The sequence below is a fragment of the Barbus barbus genome (assembly GCF_936440315.1).
Source record: "Barbus barbus genome assembly, chromosome: 39".
NCBI lineage: Eukaryota > Metazoa > Chordata > Actinopteri > Cypriniformes > Cyprinidae > Barbus > Barbus barbus.
In genome coordinates, this window is record NC_136717.1 from 26,526,779 (window position 1) to 26,540,029 (window position 13,251).

Sequence of the window (13,251 nt, forward strand, 5' to 3'; positions counted from 1 at the left end):
TATCAGAGCTAGACTGTTGCATAATGCAGGCTAAGAAAACACTGATACGGTTAAAGTAGAATAGCCAAAGTTGAAAGAAAGAAAAAAAATGTATTTCAAGATGTCGGGACGACATCTAAATTTTGCGGGGGAGTGTGTAGAGGTTAAAAAGATCAAAGATCAAAATGATACTATAAAGGACGGATTCAAAATGATCCAACTGTAAAAATAGTAAATGAAAAAGTTAAAAACAATTTGATTTGTGTAATATTTGGAGTCTGAGGTTGCAGGTTGTGACTGACGCGAGCTGTGCTGTGCGTCACAGCCAATACAGACTGACGCAGAGACGACAGCACGAGTCTGTCTTCATTTATTTATGTCTATTTTCCCCCTTTATCAGGTATGAAATACACAACTGAGTATTTTCATAATGAGTTAAAGTAACATAGTAGTCATGAGACTGGTTAAATCCGTGAATATATGAGAAAGCGTGGTGTTTGATTCAAACAAAGACTATAAGGTTGTCTGTGCTAATCGGCATGCTAAACATAAAATGGTGGAGAAAACTTAATGAGATGCATCTCACAGTGGTTTAAGTGGAACAGAAGGGTATATTTGTACAATGTTAATTGAAATTGAATGTTATGTGTAATTAAGTTTTTTTTGTGTATTTCATAATGAGTTCAGTGTTTATAATGGACTGTTGAAATCCTGTTTATCGAGTTGGAACTCTGAATCGTTTTCTCATTTGGAATCGTTACTGAAGAATCAATTGATAGTGAACACAAAAGAACTGTATTGTTATCACAAGGGAATAACTCATTTATCAGTTGGAAAAGGACAGACAGGCAGGTGTTAAGTTGTGAATTGTTATAGAAGAAGTGATGTATTTGTACGATTGGTTTCAGACACATATTGATGTGATTTAATGTACTGATGTACTCATTTATTTCACGGTTCTGTTATTCAAGTAATACCTGTTGATGAAAGAAAACACAGCCAATACAGACTGACGCAGAGACAACAGCACGAGTCTGTCTTCATTTATGTATGTCTATTTTCCCCCTTTATCAGGGTGTAACAGTAACAGAGTCCTCTCCGTTAAGGGGGGCGAGTATGGCTGTATCATCCGAGTATTTGAAATATCTCGTAATCAGAGAGGGGCTAAGACAGTCATTGGTGTACACAGTGTGTAAAGAAAAGGGCTGAGGACGCAGCCTTGAGGACATTATGTATTGATGCTGCTGATATACTTATATACACTGATACACACTTATGCTCTTAAATTACGTTTAAGTCATAATTTTCTCACATTTATGTCATTCTAATGCCATATGCCCGTTTTTCAGACCACAAAAGGAGAAATTTTAAGCGTCGTCTATATAAAGTAATGAGACTTTTAAGAAACAAAGTACAGCAGTGTTGTGATATTGAATTTGTACAGTATTCTTATTCGTTTTGAAAAAAAAATGTAAGGGTATTACACTATTATTAATGTTATTATTATTATTATTTAGCAAGAATTTAATTGTAAGAGGGCTAAAAAAGTTATTTAACATTTAAATGGAAAACCTATTTGAAGTACTTAATAAAATAATGCTTTAATAAGGATATACGAAACAAAAATTAAAACGATAATTTAATATATAAAACTAAGATGATATAAAGAATTTGGCTAAAAGAAAGAACAAATTAGCCAAATAATATTTAATAAACTAAGCGCGAGCCACTGACGTCACACTCAGGCAACGGAAGTTGCGTTGTTGAATCGCAGAAATGGCTGGTGTGATCAAGAAGGTACGTGCGGGGGTCATGAAAATATATTCATAAAAACTATTGATATTCATCCGTGAATGAAGCTTGTATCTAAATAAAGGGGCGTTTGAGTATCTCCGCCTTCTTGTGCGTTTGTATGCGTTTAAATGCATGAGTCGTGCTTTGTTTTGGTCGATTATGATGGCCATCCCACAGAAACAGGGTTAATTATAATGATGCAAGTCTAATGGTTTAATGAGCTGTAATGTCATGCATGGGAAATCAAGTTGTGCGTTTGACACTTCAAAGTGAGATTTATATGACTATGCATGCATGTGTGAATGTCTTTATTGCACAATTGTAACATTGTCAGTTCATAATTGCTTAAATGAATATGCACGTGTATTAATAGTTACATGTCGAATGGCCTTTATTGCATGCATTGTTTTGACGGTTTTATTGAAGAATAATATTCATACAAGGAAATGTCTTATTTTTAGACCACGGGCTTGGTTGGGCTTGCTGTCTGCCACAATCCACATGAGGTGAGTGTTTTGATTTTATTTTCATTAATTCTCATTTTAATCCGTACGATTTTTGCTTGCATATACTGTCTGTTTTGTTTGTCTCTTGCGAAATTGAGAGGAATTGTGCATATGTGACCCTGGACCACAAAACCAGTCATAAGTCAGTTTTTTTTTTTTTTTAAATTATGCATAATCTGAAACCTGAATATATAGGTTTTCCATTGATGTATGGTTTGTTAGGATAGGACAAATATTTGGCTGAGATATGAAAAAAAAAATCAAAATATTGAGAAAATCTCCTTTAAAATTGTCCAAATGAAGTCTGTAGTAATGCATATTACTAATCAAAAATGAAGTTTTGAGATATTTATGGTGGGAAATTTACTAAATATCTTTATTTAATATCCTAATGATTTTTGGCATAAAAGAAAAATCGATCATTTTGACCCATGCAATTTATTTTTGGCTATTGCTACAAATATACTCCAGCGACTTAAGACTGGTTTTGTGGTCCAGGGTCACATATATGAATGCCAGCTATTGAATTGTTGCTTTCTCTCCTGAAGCGTCTTCGGATTCTGTACACAAAGATCCTGGGCTCTCTACAAACTATGCCTCAGGATGCTGCCTACAGGAAATACACCGAGCAACTGATCACCGAGAGGTTCAACCACGTCAAATCTGTAAGATATTGAAAAAATACTTTACTATGGTAAAAGTATTATCTTTAACTGATAAAAGAAATTGCATTGATTTGTATGCATGTCGCTTTTGTGCTCTAAAGGAGCCAGATGTAGAAAAGCTTGAAAATAAAATCAACTGTGGACAGATTGAGGAGGTTATTTCACAGGTGAGACGATGCGATGTTTAAAGATCTCAAATCCTCATTTACAGTAAGTTTATAGAAAGTGAATCCAGTGTGCCGTACCTCAGTCCGTCTGGTGTGTCTGCAGGCCGAGGCTGAGCTGGCTTTGTCCAGGAAGATGACGGAATGGAAACCGTGGGAGCCTCTCGTAGAGGAAGCTCCGGCAAACCAGTGGAAATGGCCCATATGAAGTCTCATGATGCTCATGTACATATGTTTATATAAAATAATAAATCAATAAACATTGTCAAATTATACCTAATACGATCTCGTCATTTCTAATACATGTAAAAAAATATTATGAGCTCATGTGAGATGAAAAATCTGTTACACAATCAATCACTATTTCAGTTTTTACCAGTGACAAGAAAGAAATTTGCCTCAATGAGGGGCATTTAAACTAATTTAGAGTAAAATGTGTATTGTTGTAGCCTTGTGGCCCAGCTCAAGGTCTAATAAAGGCTAAATGACCAAAAATATACATCAAAGGCCAATCCATTGTAAGCTGAATAATAAACACATAATGCAATAAAAAAAATATTCAGTGTTAATTGTGCATTTTTATGAATTTGTGCTACATAATTTGCCTAGAGGTCATAAAATCTGAATGTGTAATACACAAAAATTAGGAAACTTTTAAAAATGTAACATTCAAATTTAAGCTAAATAACATATCAATACCATAAAAACAATTATAGCAAAATATTAATGTTTTTCCATTTATATTCTTTTGGTTAGTTGACGTGCCTACAGACTTAGATTACCATTAATAATTATTACATGTCGTCTCTCAATATCTTAAAAATCTAAGTGTATAACACAATAATTATGAAACACTAAAATATTCAATATTTAGATCAGTACCATAAAAAGGCAGAAAAACATTATTAGATCAAAATACTCATGTTTTTACATTTTCATGCATTTGGTTTGACGTTTCTATATGTAGTCTCTCAATATCACTTTTATAAGAACTAGACAATTATATAAAAAGATGATCACACTGCGACACTTTTGCACCAAAATTGTGTGGTTAAGCAGTTTAGAACCTCAGTGGAAGAAAGTACAATGTTAAGAAATGACAAACACTACAAGAAATGATGTGCGTGTCAAATCCTGTTTTATTTATTTTTATTGTGCTTGCTTTCTTGTATCGAAGTACATCCTGTGTTAATGCTTGACAAAAGGCCTAAATGATTAGACAGTTTAAATTAAAGTTGATAAATAACTGAATGGTGGTTATGAGATTCACTGCTGATTTAAATCTAGAAGGATGCTGTAAGAGTTCTAATTATTACAAATTAGAATTGTACGTAAATATCAGTTACAACATATCAACTAAGTTAGTTTTACAATTACAAAATCGTGAATTTCTACAATAACAAACATAGTAAAAAAAGAAGCGCTAGTCATATAAATGTATTTTGGTCTGTTGGTGTGGCCGATGGTTTTATATATTAGAATCACACCTCTCTCTTCTGTACTATGAGGCTACATTCAAGAATGCTTTTATATCTAAGATTTTACCCCCAAAATAGATACCGTATGAAATCATCTGCCCTGCTACTTATAAATATTTCTTCAACAGTTATGTCCGACTAAACCTAAGACATCACCAGCAATACAGCAGTCACTGCTTTTCCAAAGAGTAGAAATTTTGGCATTAGTTACAACAATAATATTATATCAATGCATTTTTAAAGTACAAAGGTAACAAAAAGGCACAATAAAAGACCAAATGACAGTATATCCTGTACCCACGTAGTCCGTGTAGAGACTTTGGGAGGGCTTCAAAAACGACTTTCTCTTGATTCAATGTACATTTCCTCGGGTGAAGGGTGCTCTGTATAGCTACATGAGAGACTCCAGGCTTTCTGACGGGTTGGCGGGAACCGTGCCGTTGTTTTCCGAGTAGTGAAGAGCCCTCTCGTCCTCCTTGGTGCTCACCAAACTCAGGATCGCTTTGTAGAGGAACTGATACTGATCCTGCAGGAAGATGTTAAAGGAAAAGTTCACCCAAAATGAAAATGTACTCAGTATTTAGTCCGGACAAGCACATTATTAATATTTAATAATGTGATGTTTTTATCAGCTGTTTGGACTCTCATTCTGACGGCACCCATTCACTGCAGAGCATCCATTGGTGAGACACTGATGCAATGCTACATTTCTCAAATTTTTGGAAAAAGAAACAAACTCATCTGCATCTTGGATGGCATGAGAGGAGGACATTTTAAGCACATTTCAATTTGTGAGCGGACTATTCCATGCATATCTTATCAGAGTATACCAATATTTCAGTCATCTTACAATATCATTAAAGATGCCTGGTCTCATGAGGTTGATCATTCTGGCGGTCTGATAGACGTCCACGCTGTTCTCCTCCTCCAGCTGGTTAACCAGGGTGATCAGAGAACAGAGTAAAGCAGCACTCGTCCCTCCAGACCTGCACAGACGCAGTGAGGAATGACACACTCCTCTATAGCAGTCACTGATAGATAAATGCTATGAGACTCTACCCATCATGGATGATGACGGGTCCCTCTTGACGCGAGCTCTCTTCTCTGATCATGTTGATGAGCTCAAAGGAGTTGCTGATGGGGCTGTCAGGGTTCGGCCAGCGAGGGCTCTGGTACTGCCGTACCTCCAGCACAAAGTCATCCTGTCAAATACAGCCACATTTCTGTTGCTCCACAGACTTAAATGCTTCAGTTTGAAATGCAATGTCTGGTACAAAGACAACTCTCAGAAATGCTAAATGTGAAAATCTTAAATGCTTTGTTTTTTGGTATGAATGTTACAAAAACATCAAAATCAACAAAAATATATACTTTTGCATTAAAAACTGAAAGCCTATCTTAGTGCCCCTAACAAGTTTTTTTAGATTATTTTACATTTAATTTACATATTAAATTACATTGTACATTATTACACACTAATATTTTAATAATATTATGTATTTATAATATTATAATTTAATAATATAAAGAATAGTTTAATAATAATAATTATAAATAAATAATTTAAATTACATGATATGATAATATTATGAATTATAAATATACTTTTATAATATTATACAAACATTGTAAACAATAATTTTATAAATTAATCTTTTAGAATATATTTGTACTGTAACATGTCCAGATGTTTACTTAAGTTTTTTCTAATATTTTAAATCATTCTCATGAGTGATTTTCATTAGATTCTCATTGCTGTAATAAAGTAAAAACTACTGTACTAAAATATTTTTATTTAAAATAAAGGCAGCACAAAACTACTGCCATTTATTCATTTATTTTCCTGTATCGAGTTGTAAATTACGTTTAATTATCATAAAAACTAATATCACAATGAAAAAATATGTCAATAAATTAATTTTTATGCTAAATATATATATTCTGCATATATATATATATATATATATATATATATATATATATATATATATATAAAATCCTATAATATGACCCACACATGTTCTTGACAGATTTTGTCAGATACACTCTGAGCAGCTGCAAATACTTGTAGTTCTAGCTACATAAATAAAATAAGTTTTATTCACCTTCAGGGCCTCCAAAATGAAGTCCTGTACCACGAGTGACTCCTCATTGGACAGGCACAGTTTGTCCTCACCTCTGAAGGTCACAGTGAAGGTCTCGCAGCTGATTGGCTGATCTTTAGTGGGCCAGTACAAACACTCTGCCTCTCTGCTCTGTGACAGTCAGAAAAGACAGGCCTCAGTTATTACATACAGATGTGTGCAGAAGTGTGTGTGTGTGTGTGTGTGTGTGTGTGTGTGTGTGAGAGAGAGAGAGACTCACCGCGCTCTGTGTATCTGGCAGAGAAACTATTATCTGTGCGTTGTGATCCCAGATCATCCTCCAGTAGTCCTGTGTGGTGTTTGGCAGAGGATTCTGGGTAACGATGAACTCACGGCTCTGATGGTACCCCTGTAAACGACACAGACTCGTTGAGTCACACCATATTGCCCAAGATTCTAAACAGGAGCATGAGAACAAGTGTCTTACCATTAAATAAGAAGCATTGATGTAGTCTGATGATTCTCCAGGTCCTGTAGACAGACTGACCCTTGACCTCTCCACTGAAGCACAGATGTGAGGATGAAGATCAGCCATTATGGTTCACAAAAATAAAAATCTTGAATATATTCTGATCATAATCTGAATTTAATTCTTGGAAGAAACCAGGAAAATATATTATATTTATGTATGTATATGAATAAATATGATATTAAAAACATACAAAAATATTGAATATTTATAAAGATTTGAATATAATTATTTCAAAACAGCTACCCTTTCTCTTTTTATATATTTATGCATGAATATAAATAAATGTGACATACTAATAAATAATAGAAATAATACTGAATATTTATATATAAATATCTATATAAAATAAATAAATACATAAGTAAATAAAAAATACATTTGCATACAAATAAATGCATTCGTTATTGGAAAAAGCAGGATACCTTTTGAGTTTCTATATTATATTAATGTATTTATATATATTACTGTAATACTATATAAATGTATAATATTACATAAAATATTATTAATATAAAATATATATTACTGTATATATTTTAAATAAAGAATATTTATAATAAATAAATCAATCAATTATAAATAAACAAACAAACAGGTTGCCCCTTCATTTTTATACATTTGTGTATGTATATAAATAATTATGATATTAATAGATATCAATATTTATAATGAATAAAAATAACATCAATTATATTATATTTTTAATAAATGAAAAATAAATAACTGAATATAATTATATAAAGTATATATTTATATATGTATATAAATACATGATAAATTAATTTATTGATATTATTAATTTATGTAGATAACGTTTCTTTAGTCAATCGGCAATGCTACAGCCTGAACCACTGTAGGGAAACCACCCTTACATAATAAATCAAATAAAGATTTATAATAAATAGCTTATTTAATTTTTTATATTTAAAATGACTGATAAAAACAGGTTACAATTTACATGTTATATTTTTATGCTTTATGCTTTTATCCAAATTGATACAAAATAGTTATGCATATGAACAAATATTATATGATACATATATATTGCACACTCACCAGGCATAAGACAAGACGTCCTGTTTTTAGATGCATTGCACTCCTTCAAAGCCACTGTGTAATCGCTCTGTTTCGCACAGCTCTGACTGACCAGCTACAGGAACAAAAGGAAAGATCAATGAATTGCTCGGTGTAATGATTAAGGTGGAATCACAAAACCAAAGGTCTCACCTTAAACTGTTTCTCTAGGCGGGTCTTTCCTGTAGGTCCCGGTGTGAGGAGATCAGACACATATGTGTGAATGTGATTGGATGAGACCAGAGTCTCTTTACTCCTGATGGCCTCCACTAGAGCATCATGGATGAAGATGTACTGCTCCTGCTCACACACACAGAAATGATGGATGTTCATGTTGCGTGTGACGTGACAACCTAAGGTATGTTTTGAAGTAATATATGTTGGCAAACCTCAGTCTGCACCAGATAGTTCCTCTGGGTCCGAATGTGTTTGAGGAATCCCATGATGTTCACTGTACTTTCCTCCTTTATCTGCTTCAGCATGCTGTCGATCACAATGTAGGTTCCTGTTCTTCCCACACCGGCACTGCAAATCACACATTCAAACATGTTAAATTGACATCTTGATGTATGTCGCCATTATAAATTCTTACAAGTGACCTTTATTTATAGGGCGTTATATTTAATACTATTTCAGCAGTAAAACAGCTCTAAAAGAAGAATAGTGTCCTTATTCAACTCAATCCTTATTCAGTTGTTTCAGTGTTGATTAAAATGAGTAAAATAAATCAAATTTACATCTTGCAATTCTTACATTTTGCTTGGAATTCTGAGTTTCTATCCTGCAATTCTTACTCTTTTTCTTGGAATTTTCAGTTTACGTCACGTTTCTTAATTTTTTTTCTCGGAATTCTGAGTTTATATTTTTCTTGGAACACTGAGTTTACATCTCGCAATTCTTACAATTTTCTTGGAATTCCGCATTTACATTTTTCTTGGAATTCTAAGCTTCTATCTTGCAACTCTTACTTTTTTCTCGGAATTCTGAGTTTTCCTTTTTCTTGGAATTCTGAATTACACTCACACAATTCTTACCGTTTTCTTGGATTTCTGAGTTTACATTTTTCTTGGAATTCTAAGCTTCCATCTCGCAACTCTTACTTTTTTTCTCGGAATTCTGAGTTTACATTTTTCTTGGAATTCTGAGTTTACATCTCGCTATTTTTTTATATATTTTTTTTTTCTTCTTTTTTGGAATTCTGAGTTTATATTTTTCTTGGAACACTAAGTTTACATCTCGCAATTCTTACAATTTTCTTGGAATTCCGCATTTACATTTTTCTCGGAATTCTAAGCTTCTATCTTGCAACTCTTACTTTTTTCTCGGAATTCTGAGTTTTCCTTTGTCTTGGAATTCTGAATTACACTCACACAATTCTTACCGTTTTCTTGGATTTCTGAGTTTACATTTTTCTTGGAATTCTAAGCTTCCATCTCGCAACTCTTACTTTTTTCTCGGAATTCTGAGTTTACATATTGCAAGTCTCTGAATTCTAAGTTTACATTTTTCTTGGAATTCTGAGTTTACATCTCGCTATTTTTTTATATATTTTTTTTTCTTCTTTTTTGGAATTCTGAGTTTATATTTTTCTTGGAACGCTAAGTTTACATCTCGCAATTCTTACAATTTTCTTGGAATTCCGCATTTACATTTTTCTTGGAATTCTAAGCTTCTATCTTGCAACTCTTACTTTTTTCTCGGAATTCTGAGTTTTCCTTTTTATTGGAATTCTGAATTACACTCACACAATTCTTACCGTTTTCTTGGATTTCTGAGTTTACATTTTTCTTGGAATTCTAAGCTTCCATCTCGCAACTCTTACTTTTTTCTTGGAATTCTGAGTTTACATCTTGCAATTCTCACTTTTTTCTCAGAATTCTTACTTCACATCTTGAAATTCTTACTTGGAAATAAGCTTCGATAAATAATAATGTAAATGTTGCAGAGTTCATCAATTATGAAACTAATTACTGACAGAAGTCAGTATAACAGAAGAAAATGTTGTCATTATCCAGCTCAGTTAGTTCAGGTTTTGTTCTCATCCAATAGAGTCAGTGCAGTCAAATCAATGACCATAATAACTTCATAATTACTTTATGCTTTATAAATTTATACTGATGTCTACCTGCAGTGCACCACCACAGGCCCCATATCAATTGTCCTGGCCTGTGAGGACGCCCGCACAAACGACAGCAGGGGCAGAGTGTATTCTGGGACGCCCATGTCGGGCCACTGAGTGTAATGAAAGTGAAGCACCGTCCTCTCCTGACTGCGGCCCTTCTGTGAGCCCTGACGGGGGAAAAGACAGCAAAAAGTGTTGAAAACAGACAACCTAACTAACAAAAAATATGTTCTAAGAACATTTTTCTAACATTTCCATTAAGTCATGAAACATTATTTCTGAATGTTTCCTGAGCATTCAAAATGTCCAGTTTTAAAAACGTTGTTTTGCCAGCAACATTAAAGGAACATTCCGTTTTATAATGTTACTTTTGAATGTTCTCTGAACATTCTGCAACAAATAGAAACATTTAAAAAACGTTAGACGAACATCCAACTAAACAATTTCATGATGTATACCTGTATATATAACGTTTTTGTGCTAATGTTTTTGGAATATAAGTAAAGAGCAGATAACTCTATTAACGATACTAGAAGAACATTTGTTCATAACGTGCCAGAACATTCTGAGAACGTTCTTTATTAGCTGGGAATATCCTCATATCCTCATGTTTGTGGCATAGTTACTGACCTTCTTGACGTTAACGTTCCTCAAGGTGAACATCCTCTGCGTGAAGTAAGCAAGAGTTTTGGTGCTCTTCAGCGTGACTAGGAAGCATCCATAGTCCTCCTGATTCTCCAAGGGCCAATACTGATCACATTTTCTCTGTTTGACACACACACACACACCATACACATATAATTAGGAATCTCATCTGACCAATTTTTTGTTGTTTTATATCAAATTTTGCATGTATTTCATTACACTCTTAAAATAAGGTTTCTTTATTGGCATTGATGGTTCCACAAAGAACCTTTACCATCCATGGAACTTTCTTTATACAGTAGTAGAATAAGGTTCTTTGGGGAACAAAAATGGTTCAGTCGCATTGCTTTGAAAACCCCATTTTGAAATGTTTATTTTTAACCGTGTAACCAAATGATCTAATCTAAGAGTGATACAAGTATTACCCGGCCCTTCTCCACCAGGTTAGTGATCATGACAATCACACCCACGTTCTGCTCCCATATCATCCTCCAGAAGTCTTCCAGACTGCCCTTCAGCGGACCCTGGGCGGCTATATATGCTTTCGGCTGATTGTAGCCCTAAAAATAATCATTACAATCAGACCATGATCACTTCTACCAACACTAATGACAGACCAATTAATAAATCAAACATCTGGCAATTTTAAGACTGCATCGTTTGATAATTGTGTCCACTTTTCTAAAAGTACACTACTGTTCAAAAATTTGGGATCAGTAAGAATTTCACATTTTTTTTCAGCAAGGATGCATTAAACGCGATCAAAAGCGACAGTAAAGAAATGTATAATGTTACTAAAGATTTCTGTTTCATAGAAATGCTGTTCTCTTGAACTTTCCATGCATATGAATATGAAGTAGCACAACTGTTTTCAACAATAATAAGAAAAGTTTCTTGAGAAGTATATTAGAATGATTTCTGAAGGATCATGTGACACTGAAGACTGGAGTAATGATGCTGAAAATTCAGCTTTACGTCACAGGAATACTACATATTCGAATAGAAAACTTATTTTGAATTGTAATAATATTTCACAATTTTTTATTGATTTTACTGTACTTTGGTGAGCAGAACATGCTTAAAAAAACATTTAAAAACTTACCGACCTCAAACTTTTGAATGGTAGTATATACGGTATATTGGCCATCAGACATGTTGCAAAAACAATTATGTTTTATCATTACAGCATTTAAAATTTTGTGTAAAATTTCCACTTACATCCACATAGTTGGCATTAATGTAGTCCCCTGTTTTTCCATCTTTTTCAGAGTTTTGCGAGAGTTTAACTCGACTGTGATCATCTGAGAGTACCAAAAACAAATCTTATTAGTCATGTTTTTTATTTATAAATGCATGTACACCTCTCATATTGTTATGGATGAGTGATATAACATCTCATACAGGCCAGGATGTTAATGTATCTGTTCTTGCTCTTATTGTCTGGATGGTTGGAGCTGTCCGTAGTGATGCCGATGTCCGCCGTACAGCCCTGAATCTCCTAGAAGAAACGTTTCATCCCGTCACTGACAAAATCATAACTCAAATCATAACCATTACCAAACTATTACACTTTATCATGCATATTAACCATGCAAAGAGCAACACTGACATGTCAATACAATGAACAGAAGAATAACAACAATGCAAAAGAACAAGTGACAAGAAACACTGAAACAAAGGGAGATGTGTCTTACCTCGTAAGATTCTTTCAAGATCTAATAAGGGAGGGGGTGAGAATGCAGAAAAGCACAATGAAAGTCCGGGACAAACAGAGAGGTGCCAATGCAGGTACATTTGCATGTGTTTTCATGCTACAGGCGGGTTTAGACACTGTGTGGGTGTCCATGCAGACATCTGTACATCTTTGCTGCCCCGTTGCACTCATAATCATGAACTTATGACATTAATGCACTATTTGATATGTTTATATTGCATAATAAGCTGCAAGGTTTAAGCTTACGTATTAAGAAATGTCAAAAAACTGAGTAAGAAGTGATAAAAAAAAATCACAAGTACCTCAAATTCTTTGGAGAATGTGTGATTTGTGTGAAGATCAGCAACGTGTTTTACGAATTCCTTTACGGGGAGAGCTTCATTGTCCTCTGCTGAAAAAAAAGATTTGGAAATATAAATAATGAATGGCTACTAAGGCATGAAATAAACAAATAAATGTCATGCCATAATAAATAAATGGCAAGGCATGAAATG

General features: G+C 33.7%; 2 protein-coding genes across 2 annotated transcripts in view; one reads left to right on the forward strand and one right to left on the reverse strand.

Annotated features, from left to right (window-relative positions):
* Window positions 1-1,755: 1,755 nt before the first annotated feature.
* LOC306858790 (NADH dehydrogenase [ubiquinone] 1 alpha subcomplex subunit 5-like) lies at window positions 1,756-3,316 on the forward strand (the record flags this gene model as incomplete). The annotated part of the gene is made up of 4 exons (XM_079399514.1): window positions 1,756-1,776; window positions 2,235-2,279; window positions 3,046-3,111; window positions 3,215-3,316. 4 exons carry the CDS (start codon window positions 1,756-1,758, stop codon window positions 3,314-3,316), a joined length of 234 nt encoding a protein of 77 aa, XP_079255640.1.
* Window positions 3,317-4,225: 909 nt separating this feature from the next.
* LOC306858302 (receptor-type tyrosine-protein phosphatase zeta-like) overlaps window positions 4,226-13,251 on the reverse strand; it is a gene marked incomplete at its 5' end in the record, with an annotated part of 44,360 nt that continues 35,334 nt past the window's right edge. The window contains 16 exons of the mRNA XM_079398755.1: window positions 4,226-5,112; window positions 5,437-5,572; window positions 5,646-5,788; window positions 6,692-6,841; window positions 6,951-7,079; window positions 7,158-7,231; window positions 8,259-8,352; window positions 8,430-8,576; window positions 8,666-8,801; window positions 10,402-10,565; window positions 11,029-11,163; window positions 11,469-11,603; window positions 12,262-12,344; window positions 12,445-12,541; window positions 12,738-12,758; window positions 13,060-13,145. Coding sequence (XP_079254881.1) covers window positions 4,978-5,112; window positions 5,437-5,572; window positions 5,646-5,788; window positions 6,692-6,841; window positions 6,951-7,079; window positions 7,158-7,231; window positions 8,259-8,352; window positions 8,430-8,576; window positions 8,666-8,801; window positions 10,402-10,565; window positions 11,029-11,163; window positions 11,469-11,603; window positions 12,262-12,344; window positions 12,445-12,541; window positions 12,738-12,758; window positions 13,060-13,145 — 1,865 coding nt within the window. The 3' untranslated portion in view covers window positions 4,226-4,977. The remainder of the gene's footprint in view (window positions 5,113-5,436; window positions 5,573-5,645; window positions 5,789-6,691; window positions 6,842-6,950; window positions 7,080-7,157; window positions 7,232-8,258; window positions 8,353-8,429; window positions 8,577-8,665; window positions 8,802-10,401; window positions 10,566-11,028; window positions 11,164-11,468; window positions 11,604-12,261; window positions 12,345-12,444; window positions 12,542-12,737; window positions 12,759-13,059; window positions 13,146-13,251) is intronic.